The 23,024-nt window shown below is 43.0% G+C and overlaps 1 protein-coding gene across 1 annotated transcript; it reads left to right on the forward strand.

The window, feature by feature from the left end:
- Positions 1-18,764: 18,764 nt before the first annotated feature.
- Positions 18,765-22,896, forward strand: LOC139396190 (actin, non-muscle 6.2). The gene is made up of 6 exons (XM_071143321.1): positions 18,765-18,799; positions 19,276-19,402; positions 20,927-21,166; positions 21,427-21,865; positions 22,367-22,548; positions 22,753-22,896. The coding sequence occupies exons 2-6, from the start codon at positions 19,277-19,279 to the stop codon at positions 22,894-22,896; spliced, it is 1,131 nt and encodes a 376-aa protein (XP_070999422.1). The 5' UTR covers positions 18,765-18,799; position 19,276.
- The last annotated feature ends 128 nt before the right edge of the window (positions 22,897-23,024 follow it).

Here is a 23,024-nt window from a genome sequence, read left to right on the forward strand (position 1 = left end):
GACAGTCTACTACTAACCTCAGACCACTCTCCCCTGACAGTCTACTACTAACCCCAGACCACTCTCCCCTGACAGTCTGCTGCTAACCCATTACCACTCTCCCCTGACAGTCTGATGCCTAACCAGAAACCCAGAAGACAGAGAAATGACCTGTGACCTTCTCCAGGGCACACAGTACAATCATGACCTGTGACCTTCTCCAGGGCACACATTATGATGAACCTACCTAAGAGCATTATCAACCTCATTCACTAATGTTTCCGGTGCCAAAACGAGTATCTCATTCACTAATGTTTCTGGTGTCATAACGAGTCTCTTATTCACTAATGTTTCTGGTGTCATAACGAGTCTCTCATTCACTAAGGTTTCTGGTGTCATAATGAGTATCTCATTCACTAAGGTTTCTGGTGTCATAATGAGTCTCTCATTCACTAATGTTTCTGGTGTCATAACGAGTCTCTCATTCACTAAGGTTTCTGGTGTCATAATGAGTATCTCATTCACTAAGGTTTCTGGTGTCATAATGAGTATCTCATTCACTAAGGTTTCTGGTGTCATAATGAGTCTCTCATTCACTAATGTTTCTGTTGTCATAACGAGTCTCTCATTCACTAAGGTTTCTGGTGTCATAATGAGTATCTCATTCACTAAGGTTTCTGGTGTCATAATGAGTCTCTCATTCACTAATGTTTCTGGTGTCATAACGAGTCTCTCATTCACTAAGGTTTCTGGTGTCATAATGAGTATCTCATTCACTAAGGTTTCTGGTGTCATAATGAGTATCTCATTCACTAAGGTTTCTGGTGTCATAATGAGTCTCTCATTCACTAATGTTTCTGTTGTCATAACGAGTCTCTCATTCACTAAGGTTTCTGGTGTCATAATGAGTATCTCATTCACTAAGGTTTCTGGTGTCATAATGAGTCTCTCATTCACTAATGTTTCTGGTGCCATAATGAGTATCTCATTCACTAATGTTTCTGGTGTCATAATGAGTCTCTCATTCACTAATGTTTCTGGTGTCATAATGAGTCTCTCATTCACTAAGGTTTCTGGTGCCATAAGGAGTATCTCATTCACTAATGTTTCTGGTGTCATAATGAGTCTCTCATTCACTAATGTTTCTGGTGCCATAATGAGTATCTCATTCACTAATGTTTCTGGTGTTATAACGAGTATCTCATTCACTAAGGTTTCTGGTGTCATAATGAGTATCTCATTCAAAGAAGTGGTGGAAACATGAAATACTGTGTCTGTCAAATGATTGGCACCCTTTATAAAAGGTAAATAATACACAATTCTGAGATACACTACCGTTCAAAAGTTTGGGGTCACTTAGAAATGTCCTTGGATTTTTTTGTACATTAAAATAACATCAAATTGATACAGAGTAGACATTGTTAATGTTGTGAACGACTATTGTAGCTGGAAACGGCTGATTTTTTATGGAATATCTACATAGGCATACAGAGGCCCATTATCAGCAACCATCACTCCTGGCACGTTGTGTTAGCAAATCCAAGTTTATAATTTTAAAATACTAATTGATCATTAGAAAACCCTTTTGCAATTATGTTAGCACAGCTGAAAACTGTTGTTCTCATTAAAGAAGCAATAAAACGGGCCTTCTTTAGACTAGTTGAGTAACTGGAGCATCAGCATTTGTGGGTTTGATTACAAGCTCAAAATGGCCAGAAACAAAGACATTTCTTCTGAAACTTGTCAGTCTATTTTGTTCTGAGAAATGAAGGCTATTCCATGCGAGAAATTGCCAAGAAACTGAAGATCTCGTACAACTCCCTTCACAGAACAGCATAAAATGGCCCTAACCAGAACGGAAAGGGGAGTGGGAGGCCCCGGTGCACAACTGAGCAAGAGGACAAGTACTTTAGAATGTCTAGTTTGAGAAACAGATGCCTCACAAGTCCTCAACTGGCAGCTTCATTAAATAGTACCCGTAAAACACCAGTCTCAACGTCAACAGTGAAGAGGCGACTCCGGGATGCTGGCCTTCTAGGCAGAGTTGCAAAGAAAAAGCCATATCTCAGACTGGCCAAGAAAAATAAAAGATTAAGATGGGCAAAAGAACAGACACTGGACAGATGAACTCTGCCTAGAAGGAACCATTTCAGATTTCAGTATAACTTTTGCATGACTGATGCCTTGAGTGAGAGGTCTAATGCTTTAATATTTATTTTCCTTTATTTTTTTATTTTTCCAAGTCAGTTAAGAACAAATTCTTATTTTCAATGACGGCCTAGGAACAGTGGGTTAACTGCCTTGTTCAGGGGCAGAACAACAGATTTCTACCTTGTCAGCTCAGGGATTCGATCTTGCAACCTTTCGGTTACTAGTCCAACACTCTAACCACTAGGCTACCTGCCACCCCAATTATATAAATAGGCTATTTTAATTTTGTCTGGCTTGCCATTCCAAATAAAATGTCATATTTTTTGTTTAAATCATTTTAAAAGCAGGTTGCTAGGTGTAGGCAAAATCATAAGCAAATAGGTAAACTGTGATATGACTAAAGAGTTAATCAGGGTGATTTTTCCATAAATAAACTGGTATTTTCCTGTCCATGGTAGCCAATAGATCTTATCTATTTTTGCTAACTTTCTATTAAAACTTATTGGAGTGAGATCATTTATTTCAGGATATGTATACCGAGTATGTACACATCCCAGTCAGACCATTTAATTGGTAAACTACACGGTATTGTAAAAGTTGCATTTTTTTGTGATCCAATATGGATCATAATTTGGTTTTAATCCAGAGAGGTTAGAAAAAGTAGCTAGATCCTCTATGAGGCTGTGGATGGATTCTAATTATATAAGTATCTAGATCCTCTATGAGGCTGTGGAGGGATTCTAATTCTATAAGTATCTAGATCCTCTATGAGGCTGTGGATGGATTCTAATTCTATAAGTATCTAGATCCTCTATGAGGCTGTGGAGGGATTCTAATTCTATAAGTATCTAGATCCTCTATGAGGCTGTGGATGGATTCTAATTATATAAGTATCTAGATCCTCTATGAGGCTGTGGATGGATTCTAATTCTATAAGTATCTAGATCCTCTATGAGGCTGTGGAGGGATTCTAATTCTATAAGTATCTAGATCCTCTATGAGGCTGTGGATGGATTCTAATTATATAAGTATCTAGATCCTCTATGAGGCTGTGGAGGGATTCTAATTCTATAAGTATCTAGATCCTCTATGAGGCTGTGGAGGGATTCTAATTCTATAAGTATCTAGATCCTCTATGAGGCTGTGGAGGGATTCTAATTCTATAAGTATCTAGATCCTCTATGAGGCTGTGGAGGGATTCTAATTCTATAAGTATCTAGATCCTCTATGAGGCTGTGGAGGGATTCTAATTCTATAAGTATCTAGATCCTCTATGAGGCTGTGGAGGGATTCTAATTCTATAAGCATCTAGATCCTCTATGAGGCTGTGGAGGGATTCTAATTATATAAGTATCTAGATCCTCTATGAGGCTGTGGAGGGATTCTAATTCTATAAGCATCTAGATCCTCTATGAGGCTGTGGAGGGATTCTAATTATATAAGTATCTAGATCCTCTATGAGGCTGTGGAGGGATTCTAATTCTATACGCATCTAGATCCTCTATGAGGCTGTGGAGGGATTCTAATTGTGATTTTAAAAGAAAACATGAATCATCAGCCGACAATGAGACCTTTGTTTTTAAACCACGGATTTCTAATCCCTTAATATTATTGTTTGATCTAATTTTAACAGCTAACATTTCGATGGCAATAATAAATAGATATGCTGACAGTGGACAACCTTGTTTTACTCCTTTTGACAGATTAAAACTTTCTGAGAGTTATACATTATTTACTATTTTACACCTAGGGTTACTATACATAACCTTAACCCATTTTATAAGAGATCCTCCAAAATTGAAATATTCCAGGCATTTATATATAAACGTACTTCATCAAAAGCCTTTTCAAAATCAGCTATGAAAACCAGGCCTGGTCTCCCCGATACTTCATAGTATTCTATTGTTTCCAGTACTTGTCTTTAATTATCGCTAATGTATCGTCCATGTAAAAAACCTGTCTGATTAGGATGAATAATATCTGACAAAACCTTTTTAATTCTATGAGCCCAGCATTTTGCTAGAATTTTTTCATCACAACACTGAAGTGTATGAGGCCTCCAATTTTAAAATGGACTGGATCTTTATATATACCACTTTTGACTCTATTGACCTAAATTGTACTGAATTGCATGGACTCTAAAGGCACATTTAAAAGGGTCCCATACAATAAGGGGATCTGCTGTACCTATGTTATGTTAGAAAAAGTCTGTTATAAATTCTTCTGTCCCAGTTAAAAACAAGTTATCATCCAGTAGGCTGTGATTAAATTGGAAATTCTGTAAGAGTAATATATAGCCAATTATGTGATGGTCCGACCGCATTCTGTCCCCTATCAGCACTTTAAACATTTGGTGCCAGAGAGAATGACATAAGAAAGTAGTCAAGACGACTAGCTTGATTAAGCCTCCGCCATGTATATCTCACTAGGTCAGGGTATTTAAGTCTCCATATATCCACTAATTCCAATATATCCATGACATTCATGATTTCCTTAAGTGCCTGAGGGTGATAGTTTGTAGTGTGATTTCCTTTCCGGTCCATAGAGGTATTTAAAACTGTATTAAAATCTCCCACCATAATAATAGTCTAGTGTCGCTTGTAGACTTGATACATTCTAATATATATTTTCAAAGAGGTTTGGATCATCATTATTTGGATCGTAGAGGTTAATAAGACATATCTGTTTATGGTCCAATAACAGATTTAAAATCATTCATATACAGTGGGGCAAAAAAGTATTTAGTCAGCCACCAATTGTGCAAATTCTCCCACTTAAAAAAAAGAGAGAGGCCTGTAATTTTCATCATAGGTACACTTCAACTATGACAGACAAAATGAAAAAACAAATCCAGAAAATCACATTGTAGGATTTTTAATGATTTTCTTTGCAAATTATGGTGGAAAATAAGTATTTGGTCACCTACAAACAAGCAAGATTTCTGGATCTCACAGACCTGTAACTTCTTCTTTAAGAGGCTCCTCTGTCCTCCACCCGTTACTTGTATTAATGGCACCTGTTTGAACTTGTTATCAGTATAAAAGACACCTGTCCACAACCTCAAACAGTCACACTCCAAACTCCACTATGGCCAAGACCAAAGAGTTGTCAAAGGACACCAGAAACAAAATTGTAGACCTGCACCAGGCTGGGAAGACTGAATCTGCAATAGGTAAGCAGCTTGGTTTGAAGAAATCAACTGTGGGAGCAATTATTAGGAAATGGAAGACATACAAGACCACTGATAATCTCCCTTGATCTGGGGCTCCAAGCAAGATCTCACCCCGTGGGGTCAAAATGATCACAAGAGCGGTGAGCAAAAATTCCAGAACCGGCCTCCCGGGTGGCGCAGTGGTTAAGGGGGCTGTACTGCAGCGCTAGCTGTGCCATCAGAGACTCTGGGTTCGCGCCCAGGCTCTGTCGTAACCGGCCGCGACCGGGAGGTCCATGGGGCGACGCACAATTGGCCTAGCGTCGTCCGGGTTAGGGAGGGCTTGGTCGGTAGGGATGTCCTTGTCTCATCGCTCACCAGCGACTCCTGTGGCGGGCCGGGCGCAGTGCGCGCTAACCAAGGTTGCCAGGTACACAGTGTTTCCTCCGGCACATTGGTGCGGCTGGCTTCCGGGTTGGATGCGCGCTGTGTTAAGAAGCAGTTGGGTTGTGTATCGGAGGACGCATGACTTTCAACCTTCGTCTCTTCCGAGCCCGTACGGGAGTTGTAGCGATGAGACAAGATAGTAGCTACTACAACAATTGGACACCACGAAATTGGGTAAAAATAAAATAAAAATATTCCAGAACCACTTGGGGGGACCTAGTGAATGACCTGCAGAGAGCTGGGACCAAAGTAACAAAGCCTGCCATCAGTAACACAGGGACTCAAATCCTGCATGAAACGTGGCTGGGTCTTTCAGCATGACAATGATCCCAAACACACCGCCCGGGCAATGAAGGAGTGGCTTCGTAAGAAGCATTTCAAGGTCCCGGAGTGGCCTAGCCAGTCTCCAGATCTCAACCCCATAGAAAATCTTTGGAGGGAGTTGAAAGTCTGTGTTGCCCAGCAACAGCCCCAAAACATCACTGCATGGAGGAATGGGCCAAAATACCAGCAACAGTGTGTGAAAACCTTGTGAAGACTTACAGAAAACGTTTGACCTCTGTCATTGCCAACAAAGGGTATATAATAAAGTATTGAGATAAACTTTTGTTATTGACCAAATACTTATTTTCCACCATAATTTGCAAATAAATTCATTAAAAATCCTACAATGTGATTTTCTGGATTTCTTTTTTTTCTCTTTTTGTCTGTCATAGTTGAAGTTTACCTATGATGAAAATTACAGGCCTCTCTCATCTTTTTAAGTGGGAGAACTTGCACAATTGGTGGCTGACTAAATACTTTTCACTGTACCTTGCGGATCTGTTTGGACAATTTGCACATTTGGATCAAAGTGACTGTTAATTATCATCCCTTTTGAATTTCTTTGCCCATGGGAGAAATATATTTTGCCCCCCCCAGTCCATTTTCCACAAACCAAAACTTCATCTAAAATTGTTGAATGTGTTTCCTGTAAATAATAGATATTATATTCCTTTTCTTTTAGCCAGGTAAATACTGGTTGTCTTTTCTCATTATCTGCTTATTATTATTTTTACAATTAAAACTGGCTGTACTTATTTCACCAATTACCATAATGAGACACAAGGTTCAATTATATTTATCATAATATATGTTTGTGAAGGTACCATTAAAAAGTAACCCCTGAATGTCTCATAATGATGAGAGACCCCTGGAGGACTGAATGTCTCATAATTATGAGAGACCCCTGTAGTACTGAATGTCTCATAATGATGAGAGACCCCTGGAGGACTGAATGTCTCATAATGATGAGAGACCCCTGTAGGACTGAATGACTCATAATGATGAGAGACCCCTGTAGGACTGAATGTCTCATAATGATGAGAGACCCCTGGAGGACTGAATGTCTCATAATGATGAGAGACCCCTGGAGGACTGAATGTCTCATAATGATGAGAGACCCCTGTAGGACTGAATGTCTCATAATGATGAGAGACCCCTGTAGGACTGAATGTCTCATAATGATGAGAGACCCCTGTAGGACTGAATGTCTCATAATTATGAGAGACCCCTGTAGGACTGAATGTCTCATAATGATGAGAGACCCCTGTAGGACTGAATGTATCATAATGATGAGAGACCCCTGTAGGACTGAATGTCTCATAATGATGAGAGACCCCTGGAGGACTGAATGTATCATAATGATGAGAGACCCCTGTAGGACTGAATGACTCATAATGATGAGAGACCCCTGTAGGACTGAATGTCTCATAATGATGAGAGACCCCTGGAGGACTGAATGACTCATAATGATGAGAGACCCCTGTAGGACTGAATGTCTCATAATGATGAGAGACCCCTGTAGGACTGAATGTCTCATAATGATGAGAGACCCCTGTAGGACTGAATGTCTCATAATGATGAGAGACCCATGTAGGACTGAATGTCTCATAATGATGAGAGACCCCTGGAGGACTGAATGTCTCATAATGATGAGAGACCCCTGTAGGACTGAATGTCTCATAATGATGGGAGACCCCTGGAGGACTGAATGTCTCATAATGATGAGAGACCCCTGTAGGACTGAATGTCTCATAATGATGAGAGACCCCTGGAGGAATGAATGTCTCATAATGATGAGAGACCCCTGGAGGACTGAATGTCTCATAATGATGAGAGACCCCTGGAGGACTGAATGTCTCATAATGATTAGTGACTGAATGTCTCATAATGATAAGAGACCCCTGTAGGACTGAATGTCTCATAATGATGAGAGACCCCTGTAGGACTGAATGTCTCATAATGATGAGAGACCCCTGTAGGACTGAATGTCTCATAATGATGAGAGACCCCTGGAGGACTGAATGTCTCATAATGATGAGAGACCCCTGGAGGACTGAATGTCTCATAATGATTAGTGACCCCTGTAGGACTGAATGTCTCATAATGATGAGAGACCCCTGTAGGACTGAATGTCTCATAATGATGAGAGACCCCTGGAGGACTGAATGTCTCATAATGATGGGAGACCCCTGTAGGACTGAATGTCTCATAATGATTAATGACCCATGTAGGACTGAATGTCTCATAATGATGGGAGACCCCTGTAGGACTGAATGTCTCATAATGATGAGAGACCCATGTAGGACTGAATGTCTCATAATGATGAGAGACCCATGTAGGACTGAATGTCTCATAATGATGAGAGACCCCTGTAGGACTGAATGTCTCATAATGATGAGAGACCCCTGGAGGACTGCATGTCTCATAATGATGAGAGACCCCTGGAGGACTGAATGACTCATAATGATGAGAGACCCCTGGAGGACTGAATGTCTCATAATGATGAGAGACCCCTGTAGGACTAAATGTCTCATAATGATGAGAGACCCCTGTAGGACTGAATGTCTCATAATGATGAGAGACCCCTGGAGGACTGAATGTCTCATAATGATGGGAGACCCCTGTAGGACTGAATGTCTCATAATGATGAGAGACCCCTGTAGGACTGAATGTCTCATAATGATGAGAGACCCCTGGAGGACTGACTGACTCATAATGATGAGAGACCCCTGTAGGACTGAATGTCTCATAATGATTAGTGACCCATGTAGGACTGAATGTCTCATAATGATGAGAGACCCCTGTAGGACTGAATGTCTCATAATGATGAGAGACCCCTGGAGGACTGAATGTCTCATAATGATTAGTGACCCCTGTAGGACTGAATGACTCATAATGATGAGAGACCCCTGTAGGACTGAATGTCTCATAATGATGAGAGACCCCTGGAGGACTGAATGTCTCATAATGATTAATGACCCATGTAGGACTGAATGTCTCATAATGATTAATGACCCATGTAGGACTGAATGTCTCATAATGATGAGAGACCCCTGGAGGACTGAATGTCTCATAATGATGAGAGACCCCTGTAGGACTGAATGTCTCATAATGATTAGTGACCCATGTAGGACTGAATGTCTCATAATGATGAGAGACCCCTGGAGGACTGAATGTCTCATAATGATGGGAGACCCCTGTAGGACTGAATGACTCATAATGATGAGAGACCCCTGGAGGACTGAATGACTCATAATGATGGGAGTCCCCTGGAGGACTGAATGACTCATAATGATGAGAGACCCCTGTAGGACTGAATGTCTCATAATGATGAGAGACCCCTGTAGGACTGAATGTCTCATAATGATGAGAGACCCCTGGAGGACTGAATGTCTCATAATGATGGGAGACCCCTGGAGGACTGAATGTCTCATAATGATTAGTGACCCCTGTAGGACTGAATGTCTCATAATGATGAGAGACCCCTGTAGGACTGAATGTCTCATAATGATGAGAGACCCCTGTAGGACTGAATGTCTCATAATGATGAGAGACCCCTGTAGGACTGAATGTCTCATAATGATTAGTGACCTCTGTAGGACTGAATGTCTCATAATGATGAGAGACCCCTGGAGGACTGAATGTCTCATAATGATGAGAGACCCCTGGAGGACTGAATGTCTCATAATGATGAGAGACCCCTGTAGGACTGAATGTCTCATAATGATGAGAGACCCCTGGAGGACTGAATGTCTCATAATGATTAGTGACCCCTGTAGGACTGAATGTCTCATAATGATGAGAGACCCCTGGAGGACTGAATGTCTCATAATGATTAGTGACCCATGTAGGACTGAATGTCTCATAATGATGAGAGACCCCTGTAGGACTGAATGTCTCATATTTATGAGAGACCCCTGTAGGACTGAATGTCTCATAATGATGAGAGACCCCTGTAGGACTGAATGTCTCATAATGATGAGTGACCCATGTAGGACTGACTGACTCATAATGATGAGAGACCCCTGTAGGACTGAATGTCTCATAATGATGAGAGACCCCTGGAGGACTGACTGACTCATAATGATGAGAGACCCCTGTAGGACTGAATGTCTCATAATGATGGGAGACCCCTGTAGGACTGAATGTCTCATAATGATGAGAGACCCATGTAGGACTGAATGTCTCATAATGATGAGAGACCCATGTAGGACTGAATGTCTCATAATGATGAGAGACCCCTGTAGGACTGAATGTCTCATAATGATGAGAGACCCCTGGAGGACTGAATGTCTCATAATGATGAGAGACCCCTGGAGGACTGAATGACTCATGATGATGAGAGACCCCTGGAGGACTGAATGTCTCATAATGATGAGAGACCCCTGTAGGACTGAATGTCTCATAATGATGAGAGACGCCTGTAGGACTGAATGTCTCATAATGATGAGAGACCCCTGGAGGACTGAATGTCTCATAATGATGGGAGACCCGTGTAGGACTGAATGTCTCATAATGATGAGAGACCCCTGTAGGACTGAATGTCTCATAATGATTAATGACCCCTGTAGGACTGAATGTCTCATAATGATGAGAGACCCCTGGAGGACTGACTGACTCATAATGATGAGAGACCCCTGTAGGACTGAATGTCTCATAATGATTAGTGACCCATGTAGGACTGAATGTCTCATAATGATGAGAGACCCCTGTAGGACTGAATGTCTCATAATGATGAGAGACCCCTGGAGGACTGAATGTCTCATAATGATTAGTGACCCCTGTAGGACTGAATGACTCATAATGATGAGAGACCCCTGTAGGACTGAATGTCTCATAATGATGAGAGACCCCTGTAGGACTGAATGTCTCATAATGATGAGAGACCCCTGTAGGACTGAATGTCTCATAATGATGAGAGACCCCTGTAGGACTGAATGTCTCATAATTATGAGAGACCCCTGTAGGACTGAATGTCTCATAATGATGAGAGACCCCTGTAGGACTGAATGTCTCATAATGATGAGAGACCCCTGTAGGACTGAATGTCTCATAATGATGAGTGACCCATGTAGGACTGAATGACTCATAATGATGAGAGACCCCTGGAGGACTGAATGTCTCATAATGATGAGAGACCCCTGTAGGACTGAATGTCTCATAATGATGAGAGACCCCTGGAGGACTGACTGACTCATAATGATGAGAGACCCCTGTAGGACTGAATGTCTCATAATGATGGGAGACCCCTGTAGGACTGAATGTCTCATAATGATGAGAGACCCATGTGGGACTGAATGTCTCATAATGATGAGAGACCCATGTAGGACTGAATGTCTCATAATGATGAGAGACCCCTGTAGGACTGAATGTCTCATAATGATGAGAGACCCCTGGAGGACTGAATGTCTCATAATGATGAGAGACCCCTGGAGGACTGAATGACTCATAATGATGAGAGACCCCTGGAGGACTGAATGTCTCATAATGATGAGAGACCCCTGTAGGACTGAATGTCTCATAATGATGAGAGACCCCTGTAGGACTGAATGTCTCATAATGATGAGAGACCCCTGGAGGACTGAATGTCTCATAATGATGAGAGACCCCTGGAGGACTGACTGACTCATAATGATGAGAGACCCCTGTAGGACTGAATGTCTCATAATGATTAGTGACCCATGTAGGACTGAATGTCTCATAATGATGAGAGACCCCTGTAGGACTGAATGTCTCATAATGATGAGAGACCCCTGGAGGACTGAATGTCTCATAATGATTAGTGACCCCTGTAGGACTGAATGACTCATAATGATGAGAGACCCCTGTAGGACTGAATGTCTCATAATGATGAGAGACCCCTGGAGGACTGAATGTCTCATAATGATGGGAGACCCCTGTAGGACTGAATGTCTCATAATGATGAATGACCCCTGTAGGACTGAATGTCTCATAATGATGAGAGACCCCTGGAGGACTGAATGTCTCATAATGATGAGAGACCCCTGTAGGACTGAATGTCTCATAATGATTAGTGACCCATGTAGGACTGAATGTCTCATAATGATGAGAGACCCCTGGAGGACTGAATGTCTCATAATGATGGGAGACCCCTGTAGGACTGAATGACTCATAATGATGAGAGACCCCTGGATGACTGAATGACTCATAATGATGGGAGACCCCTGGAGGACTGAATGACTCATAATGATGAGAGACCCCTGTAGGACTGAATGTCTCATAATGATGAGAGACCCCTGTAGGACTGAATGTCTCATAATGATGAGAGACCCCTGTAGGACTGAATGTCTCATAATGATGAGAGACCCCTGTAGGACTGAATGTCTCATAATGATGAGAGACCCCTGGAGGACTGAATGTCTCATAATGATGGGAGACCCCTGGAGGACTGAATGTCTCATAATGATTAGTGACCCCTGTAGGACTGAATGTCTCATAATGATGAGAGACCCCTGTAGGACTGAATGTCTCATAATGATGAGAGACCCCTGTAGGACTGAATGTCTCATAATGATGAGAGACCCCTGGAGGACTGAATGTCTCATAATGATGAGAGACACCTGGAGGACTGAATGTCTCATAATGATGAGAGACCCCTGGAGGACTGAATGTCTCATAATGATGAGAGACCCCTGTAGGACTGAATGTCTCATAATGATGAGAGACCCCTGGAGGACTGAATGTCTCATAATGATGAGAGACCCCTGGAGGACTGAATGTCTCATAATGATTAGTGACCCCTGTAGGACTGAATGTCTCATAATGATGAGAGACCCCTGTAGGACTGAATGTCTCATAATGATGAGAGACCCCTGTAGGACTGAATGTCTCATAATGATGAGAGACCCCTGGAGGACTGAATGTCTCATAATGATGAGAGACCCATGTAGGACTGACTGACTCATAATGATGAGAGACCCCTGTAGGACTGAATGTCTCATAATGATTAGTGACCCATGTAGGACTGAATGTCTCATAATGATGAGAGACCCCTGTAGGACTGAATGTCTCATAATGATGAGAGACCCCTGGAGGACTGAATGTCTCATAATGATGAGAGACCCCTGTAGGACTGAATGTCTCATAATGATGAGAGACCCCTGTAGGACTGAATGTCTCATAATGATGAGAGACCCCTGGAGGACTGACTGACTCATAATGATGAGAGACCCCTGTAGGACTGAATGTCTCATAATGATGGGAGACCCCTGTAGGACTGAATGTCTCATAATGATGAGAGACCCATGTGGGACTGAATGTCTCATAATGATGGGAGACCCATGTAGGACTGAATGTCTCATAATGATGAGAGACCCCTGTAGGACTGAATGTCTCATAATGATGAGAGACCCCTGGAGGACTGAATGTCTCATAATGATGAGAGACCCCTGGAGGACTGAATGACTCATAATGATGAGAGACCCCTGGAGGACTGAATGTCTCATAATGATGAGAGACCCCTGTAGGACTGAATGTCTCATAATGATGAGAGACCCCTGTAGGACTGAATGTCTCATAATGATGAGAGACCCCTGGAGGACTGAATGTCTCATAATGATGAGAGCCCCCTGGAGGACTGACTGACTCATAATGATGAGAGACCCCTGTAGGACTGAATGTCTCATAATGATTAGTGACCCATGTAGGACTGAATGTCTCATAATGATGAGAGACCCCTGTAGGACTGAATGTCTCATAATGATGAGAGACCCCTGGAGGACTGAATGTCTCATAATGATTAGTGACCCCTGTAGGACTGAATGACTCATAATGATGAGAGACCCCTGTAGGACTGAATGTCTCATAATGATGAGAGACCCCTGGAGGACTGAATGTCTCATAATGATGGGAGACCCCTGTAGGACTGAATGTCTCATACTGATGAATGACCCCTGTAGGACTGAATGTCTCATAATGATGAGAGACCCCTGGAGGACTGAATGTCTCATAATGATGAGAGACCCCTGTAGGACTGAATGTCTCATAATGATTAGTGACCCATGTAGGACTGAATGTCTCATAATGATGAGAGACCCCTGGAGGACTGAATGTCTCATAATGATGGGAGACCCCTGTAGGACTGAATGACTCATAATGATGAGAGACCCCTGGATGACTGAATGACTCATAATGATGGGAGACCCCTGGAGGACTGAATGACTCATAATGATGAGAGACCCCTGTAGGACTGAATGTCTCATAATGATGAGAGACCCCTGTAGGACTGAATGTCTCATAATGATGAGAGACCCCTGTAGGACTGAATGTCTCATAATGATGAGAGACCCCTGTAGGACTGAATGTCTCATAATGATGAGAGACCCCTGGAGGACTGAATGTCTCATAATGATGGGAGACCCCTGGAGGACTGAATGTCTCATAATGATTAGTGACCCCTGTAGGACTGAATGTCTCATAATGATGAGAGACCCCTGTAGGACTGAATGTCTCATAATGATGAGAGACCCCTGTAGGACTGAATGTCTCATAATGATGAGAGACCCCTGGAGGACTGAATGTCTCATAATGATGAGAGACACCTGGAGGACTGAATGTCTCATAATGATGAGAGACCCCTGGAGGACTGAATGTCTCATAATGATGAGAGACCCCTGTAGGACTGAATGTCTCATAATGATGAGAGACCCCTGGAGGACTGAATGTCTCATAATGATGAGAGACCCCTGGAGGACTGAATGTCTCATAATGATTAGTGACCCCTGTAGGACTGAATGTCTCATAATGATGAGAGACCCCTGGAGGACTGAATGTCTCATAATGATTAGTGACCCCTGTAGGACTGAATGTCTCATAATGATGAGAGACCCCTGTAGGACTGAATGTCTCATAATGATGAGAGACCCCTGTAGGACTGAATGTCTCATAATGATGAGAGACCCCTGGAGGACTGAATGTCTCATAATGATGAGAGACCCATGTAGGACTGACTGACTCATAATGATGAGAGACCCCTGTAGGACTGAATGTCTCATAATGATTAGTGACCCATGTAGGACTGAATGTCTCATAATGATGAGAGACCCCTGTAGGACTGAATGTCTCATAATGATGAGAGACCCCTGGAGGACTGAATGTCTCATAATGATGAGAGACCCCTGTAGGACTGAATGTCTCATAATGATGAGAGACCCCTGTAGGACTGAATGTCTCATAATGATGGGGGACCCCTGTAGGACTGAATGTCTCATAATGATGGGAGACCCCTGGAGGACTGAATGACTCATAATGATGAGAGACCCCTGGAGGATTGAATGTCTCATAATGAGAGACATTGCAGATATTGAGGTCGAAGGAATTGTCCGTAGAGCTCCGAGACAGGATTGTGTCAAGGCACAGATCTGGAGAAGGGTACCAAAAAATGTCTGCAGCATTGAAGGTCCCCAAGAACACAGTGACCTCTATCATTCTTAAATGGAAGAAGTTAAGAACCACCAAGACTCTTCCTAGAGCTGGCCGCCTGGCCAAACTGACCAATCGGGGGAGAAGGGCCTTGGTCAGGGAGGTGACCAAGAACTCGATGGTCACTCTGAGAGAGCTCCAGAGTTCCTCTGTGGAGATGGGAGAATCAGGCCATAATGATAGTCGCCAGACAGAAGGCACTCCTCAGTAAAAGGTACATGACAGCCCTCCTGGAGTTTGTCAAAAGGCACCTAAAGGACTCTCAGACCATGAGAAAGAACATTCTCTGGTCTGATGAAACCAAGATTGAACTCTTTGGCCTGAATGCCAAACGTCACGTCTGGAGCAAACCTGGCACCATCCGTACGGTGAAGCATGGTGCTTGCAGCATCATGCTGTGGGGATGTTTTTCAGTGGCAGGGACTGGGAGACTAGGCAGGATCGAGGGAAATATTAATGGAGCTAAATACAGAGAGATCCTTGATGAAAACCTACTCCAGAGCGCTCCGGACCTCAGACTTAGTAGGAGATATGTTAGTAGGAGATATGTTAGTAGGAGATATGTTAGAGGAGATATGTTAGTAGGAGGAGATATGTTAGTAGGAGATATGTTAGGAGGAGATATGTTAGTAGGAGATATGTTAGTAGGAGATATGTTAGAGGAGATATGTTAGTAGGAGGAGATATGTTAGTAGGAGATATGTTAGGAGGAGATATGTTAGTAGGAGATATGTTAGGAGGAGATATTTTAGTAGGAGATATGTTAGTAGGAGATATGTATCTTTAAAATGACTTATTTAAAGCGCCCAGCACGTCATCCTCGTTAACAGTTTAAAAAAATGTCAGAGAATGAGATTGGGAAGCGACAGCAGAGAAGTCCTGTAAGGCAATACAAACCAGACTAGATGCCAAAACCGTGACGGCCGGGATGGAGAAATTGTACAATGATTGCTCTGCAAGTAGGCCTACAAAGCGTCAGCTCTCAAACACCATACGTGGAGCAACAGATTGTTGGATGTCTATGAACAAGCTGTAATACATCACTGCAGAAACACATTTCATTGATGAGCTCTTGGGAAATGAAGTCCCATGTGGTCACTGACCACAGAACATGGAGGAGAGGCACACAGCAGAAAACCTAAAACGGCATTAACTACCATTGTTGCTGAGTTGGTGGGGGACAGCGGTAAGATGAGCGCTGTCTGGTAGGGTTTCCACTAGATAGCACAGCCACAAAGTCAAAATTGTCTAATTGTCTGTAAAAATGATAGAAATAGGCGGGGTTTATGACTTTGTGGCTGTGGTAACTACAGTGACGACCATCTGGTAGGTAGCCAGGTCTGTGGTAGATTGAACTGCATTGCCCCTTAGTGGTCATACACAGGAAAATATCTGCATTTTAGAAAAGGAAGTTAAAATGGGTAACCTCAATTATTGCATGGATATGACACAGATATATAGATCCATTTTTTCTGATGACAGACTGACTATAACTGTGAAAGTGTCTCCAGCAAGACCAGTAGAGTACGTACACAGACATTAATCCTCTTTACTACTAAACAGATTCTTCTGTCACAAAAACTTTCCATTTATGTGACAAATAACCCCTTGGATAAAGAGTTTCCGATTCTTCCCCTTAGGTTAAAGGTTATATGTTAATTGTACCAGAATAAATATCTCCTGTTTCTACTACACAGCTCCTGTGGGATATGTAGACCTATGTTTAATATGTTCTAATTAAGCAATAAAGCCTGAGGAGGTGTGTTATATGGCCAGTATACTGTACAACAGCTAACAATGCAGAGTGCCTGGACACAGCCCTTAGCCGCGGTATATTGGCCATACAGTATATCACTAACCTCTGAGGTGCCTTACTGCTATTATAACTATACCAACGTTATTAGAGGAGTAAAAATACATGTGTTGTCATACCCGTGGTATACGGTCTGATATACCATGGCTGTCAGCCAATCAGCATTCAGGGCTCGAACCACCCAGTAAATACTTAATATAAGGAAATGGTTTCAGATATCAGTGATCCATCCGTTTGCTCATTAGTAATGAACCATAAAGCATTCTTTCGTCAGAATATAGCATGAAATGTGCTTTGTGGACTCCACCAGACAGAGGTTGCTCTCCGGTTTTGTGATGAAACAAAGGTGTTGTTGAATTTATTCAGCCACTGTGTCTTCTTATTGTCTCGACCTTACGCCCATATATCACGGTCGCAAGGCATATGAGCTAACATGTTATAGAGCAAACAACGCAATTATCACAACACATAGGTTTAACTTCCCCAGTGATTTTACCTACACACCACTACTGCCTGTTAGCCAATTAAAGCCCCACAGACAAGTACAGGCCTCTCACACATTGAGTTTTTTTTTACAAGAATTGCCTTCTGCTAGCCTGTATTTCGGGAGCAATTATACCTGATTTTTACCCAAAGGCAGCCCAATTCTGATATTTTGCCCAATTATTGGTATTTTGACCAATCAGATCAGAATTAGGCTGCCTGTGTATACTAGGTGCTTTGAGGTTGCATTGTAAAGTACTGAATAACTAAACACATGTCACGTATTTGACATGGTCTAATATGTATTTGATTAATGTCTACAGACTATGAAGGGCAGCATAGCCCACCTATGCCTGTCTCTCGTCAAACTTTCGATGCAACACTCTGGTCCAGGGTGCGCAGATCTGATGCATGACACGCAGCTGATCTTTCAAAATAATAGTTTGGGAAACATTTATTTAACAAAACAAAACAATCAAGCCATGATCATAAATTACGAAGGGATCGAGCACATAGAGGTATTACATTTGATCGCGCACTATCGGCTACTTTTGTCTCACTACAATATGAGCGCCCCAGACCTCTTTTCCCCAGACCTCTACTTTGTTGTCTTTTCCACAAGGTGGGTTGACTTGGTATTGGGTTAGACTGCTAACACATTCAACGACGTTGCTTACATTTCCAAATTATACAGAATTTAAATGACCCAAAACCTTTCGGCTAACCCAACATGTACCTGTTACCTTCCAATCTCTTTAATGTCTTCTACCATGTGAATGACAACTGTCGGTCACTTCCACCGTAAAACACCTCCCAATCCAATCCGGTGTCTTTTTTTGAAAACAATGCCCATATTTGGTGTGAGCAGGTGAACGCGAAGGCGGAGGATGAGGCACGGTTGGGGAGAAAAGGAGGTATATAGTCAGTCTCCTGCTGAAATGTGGATGCTACACTTCATTGAAGACATAATCATTCCCGGATTCTTGAAGAGAAAGCATCCTAACTGACAGGTAAGCAAACGCCACTATCCCGACGTTTGAGAAAGCCAATCTGAAATGTCGAGTTGTATCGCTAAATGTGTTCTAACTATGGATAAATCACTTGATTTGAAATACAGCTTTGCTTGGATTTGTCTGTGAATACGTGTTTGAGCTGTTGGGATCGGAGCCATATATTGAGAAATTAATGACTGATTGGAATTCTTTGCTTTGTTCCAAATGATTGATTCAATGATTCAATTCCACTGTTTTTACAAGGTCTGCTAGTAGACTAGTGCTCTTTAAATCGGTGGTTAAACATGTTAACTAATTGTTACGAATTACAGCTGACTGTGTCTACTCTTACTAATGAGGACCTCTAATTTGTCTCATTTATACTGTAGTAATTGGTGGTCTGTATTGATGATATACCCTGCACCAGAAAATGGTATGACTTTGTTCTTGATTTTTAGGCCTTGCTTCATTAATCCTCAATTGTTTTTTTCCAGAATGGCTGAAGATGATATTGCTGCACTGGTGGTTGACAATGGTTCAGGCATGTGCAAGGCTGGCTTTGCAGGAGATGATGCTCCCCGTGCTGTCTTCCCCTCCATTGTTGGAAGACCCAGACATCAGGTTGGAACCATACTGGCCTCTTGGATATCGGATTCACTTAATATAGGCTATACTTTTATACACAAACTATATGTGGACACTGCTTCAAATTAGTGGTTTTGGCTGTTTCATCCACATGTCAGAAGGGCCTTACTGAAAAGCTCTGACTTTAAATGTAGCACTGTCCTAGAATGACACCTTTCCAAGTCAGTTTGTCAAATTCCTGCCCTGCTAGAGCTGCCCTGGTCAACTGTAAGTGCTGTTATTGAAGTGGAAACATCTAGGAGCAACAATATCTCAGCTGTGAAGTGGTAGGCCACAAAGCTCACAGACTGGGACTGCTGAAGCATGTAAAAATTGTCTGACCTTGGTTGCAACACTCCCTACCGAGTTTCAAACTGCCCCTGGAAGCAACGTCAGCACAAGAACTGTTCATCTGGAGCTTAATGAAATGAGTTTCTGTGGCCAAGCAGCTGCACACAAGCCTAAGATCACTATGCGCATCGCCAAGCGTTGGCTGGAGTGGTGTAAAGCTCACTGCCATTAGACTCTGGAGCAGTGGAAACGCGTTCTCTTGAGTGCTGACTCGTGCTTCACCATCTTGCAGTCCGACAGATGACTCTGGGTTTGGCGGATGCCAGGAGAACGATACCTGCCCGACTGTGTAGTGTCAACTAAAGTTTGGTGGAGGAATAATGGTCTGGGGCTGTTTTTCCACGTTTCAGGCTAGGCCACATAATTCCATTAATGGGACATCTTAACGCTACAGCATACAATGACAGTCTGGATGATTCTGTGCTCTTGTCTTTGTGGCAACAGTTTGTGTGAAGACCATTTCCTGTTTCAGCATGCCAATACTCCTGTGCACAAAGCGAGGTCCCATACAGAAATGGTCTGTGGATCGTATGGAAGAGCTTGACTGGCCTGCACAGAGCCCGGACCTCAACCCCATCGAACACTTTTGTGATGAAGTGGAACACTGACTGCGAGTCAGGCCTATTTGCTCAACATCAGTGCCTGACTTCACTAATGCTCTTGTGGCTGAATGGAAGCAATTCCCCACAGCGTTGTTCAAACATCTAGTGAAAAGTGTTCTCAGATGAGTGGCGGCTATTATAGCAGCAAAGGAGGGGACCAACTCTGTATTAATACCCCTGATTTTGGAATTTAGAGGTTTGAGCATGTGTCCACTCTACTTTTGGTAACTTTCTCTATATTTGACTTTGGGATAGTTTGAAGAGGCTATACAGAACTCTTCCTTCTGGGGGTGCTCTTGAGCCAAGAGGTCCACTAAATAGCCAAATATTGGCCAGAAATGGCCTCATTAAAAAGAAAGGGACACCCCTCCCCAAACCCACTAACAAAAGCATAATGTATTGGTAGCCTAAAACTAAAGATTGGGATTTCATGAGTTAAGAAATTGATTGCGCTGTGTCTGTGAAACATACAGGCAACTCAAGCCAACATTTGAAAACAACTTCTGTAGTGTAACTTGAGTTTGTGTAGTGCAGGGACAAAGTGTAACGGTAGTGTCTCTTTCCCCAGGGTGTGATGGTGGGCATGGGACAGAAGGACAGCTACGTGGGAGATGAGGCCCAGAGCAAGAGGGGCATCCTGACTCTGAAGTACCCCATCGAGCACGGCATTGTTACCAACTGGGACGACATGGAGAAGATCTGGCATCACACCTTCTACAATGAGCTGCGTGTGGCCCCCGAAGAGCATCCCGTCCTGCTCACAGAAGCCCCACTCAACCCCAAAGCCAACAGGGAGAAGATGACCCAGGTAAGTGGTGGCATTAGTGTTTTTTTACAAATAAACACTGTGGCAGTAGTAAATAAACCCAGCCATTTTATTTACATAGACTCCTCATCCACTAGCAGAATGTAGAGCAGTTTCACATCAGGGTTACTCTGTTCACCTTGCCTGAGGGTAGGTATTGATTAGTGGTGGGCCTCACAAATACTGCTAAGAATATGTGTTTAAAACCCCCTTTTTATAAAGTCTCTCACAGTCCTAATTCCCACCTTCTATTCTTCTCCCAGATCATGTTTGAGACCTTCAACAGCCCAGCCATGTATGTAGGTATCCAGGCCGTGCTTTCTTTGTACGCATCTGGTCGCACCACAGGAATCGTGATGGATTCCGGGGATGGCGTTAGCCACACGGTGCCCATCTACGAGGGCTACGCTCTTCCCCACGCCATCCTGCGTCTGGACCTGGCCGGACGCGACCTCACGGACTACCTGATGAAGATCCTGACTGAGCGTGGCTACAGCTTCACCACCACGGCCGAGAGGGAGATTGTGCGCGACATCAAGGAGAAGCTGGCCTACGTGGCGCTTGACTTTGAGCAGGAGATGAAGACCTCTGCCTCCAGTTCCTCTCTGGAGAAGAGCTACGAGCTGCCTGATGGACAGGTCATCACTATCGGCAACGAGCGCTTCCGGTGCCCTGAGACCATGTTCCAGCCGTCCTTCATTGGTGAGATGTTTTTCAGTATCTTTTGAAGGGGAACTTCAGCTAAAAATGTCTTTGTTAAAAGCCATTTGTCTATGGTTGGCGACTATAGTAATTCTAGTCCTGAAATCGTCGTTTCTATCCACTACTAAATTGGAGGCTCTGAAAATGATGTTTCCTCTTGGGAGAGGTCACACAAGATGCCCCCTCAGTTACGTATTGATATGATTATTCATAAGCACTAAACACCCAACTTTCTGGCTTGTTTTAAATGTATTTATTATAAATCAGCGGACAAAGGTTCCATTTGTCCAGTGGAGTGGCTCTTTAATACATGTACAAATGTTCTTGTCTAGACGATGTTACTCAGCTTAGTGACAGTCATTCACCACTATACAATCCTCTGGAGCTCTGAGGTTCTTGCCAGTTGCGTGTTCACTGACCTCATTAAAAGAGCCGTACTTGTAGGCCTGTTAATTTCTGTTCCTAGGGCTGCCATTGACATGTACATGCTTGCTTTTGTAGGCATGGAAAGCACTGGAGTGCACGAGACCACCTACAACTCTATCATGAAGTGTGATGTGGACATCAGGAAAGACCTGTATGCCAACACTGTTCTCTCAGGTGGCACCACTATGTTCCCTGGCATCGCTGATAGAATGCAGAAGGAGATCAGTGGCTTGGCACCTCCTACTATGAAGATTAAGGTGGGCATTCACGTGTGATTCTGTGACTTTTAGCCCATGGGCATTCAGTGTGGCATCTCTCGACTAGCCTTATTTTATTTTCTCTGTCTTTGTGGCTTCCCAAATACTTTCATCAGAAATCTGATTTATGACTGTATTCTGCACTAAAACAACTTTAGATCTCCCTGTTTTACTAATGAATATGTTCAAATCTCTTGTTGCCAGATCATCGCCCCTCCCGAGCGTAAATACTCTGTGTGGATTGGCGGTTCCATCCTGGCCTCTCTCTCAACCTTCCAACAGATGTGGATTTCCAAGCAGGAATACGAGGAATCCGGCCCGTCTATCGTCCACCGCAAATGTTTCTAAAGCCTTGACTCTTAACCTCCGTGTTACTCCTTTCAGGGAGTCTGTTATTTCAGATGGCTCTCCTGTCCAGAAGCCAACACCTTGCCCCTGTTCCCTAAGCATTTGTGTGGCTCTAAAATGATCAGATG

Source organism: Oncorhynchus clarkii, unplaced genomic scaffold (genome assembly GCF_045791955.1).
Source record: "Oncorhynchus clarkii lewisi isolate Uvic-CL-2024 unplaced genomic scaffold, UVic_Ocla_1.0 unplaced_contig_8066_pilon_pilon, whole genome shotgun sequence".
NCBI lineage: Eukaryota > Metazoa > Chordata > Actinopteri > Salmoniformes > Salmonidae > Oncorhynchus > Oncorhynchus clarkii.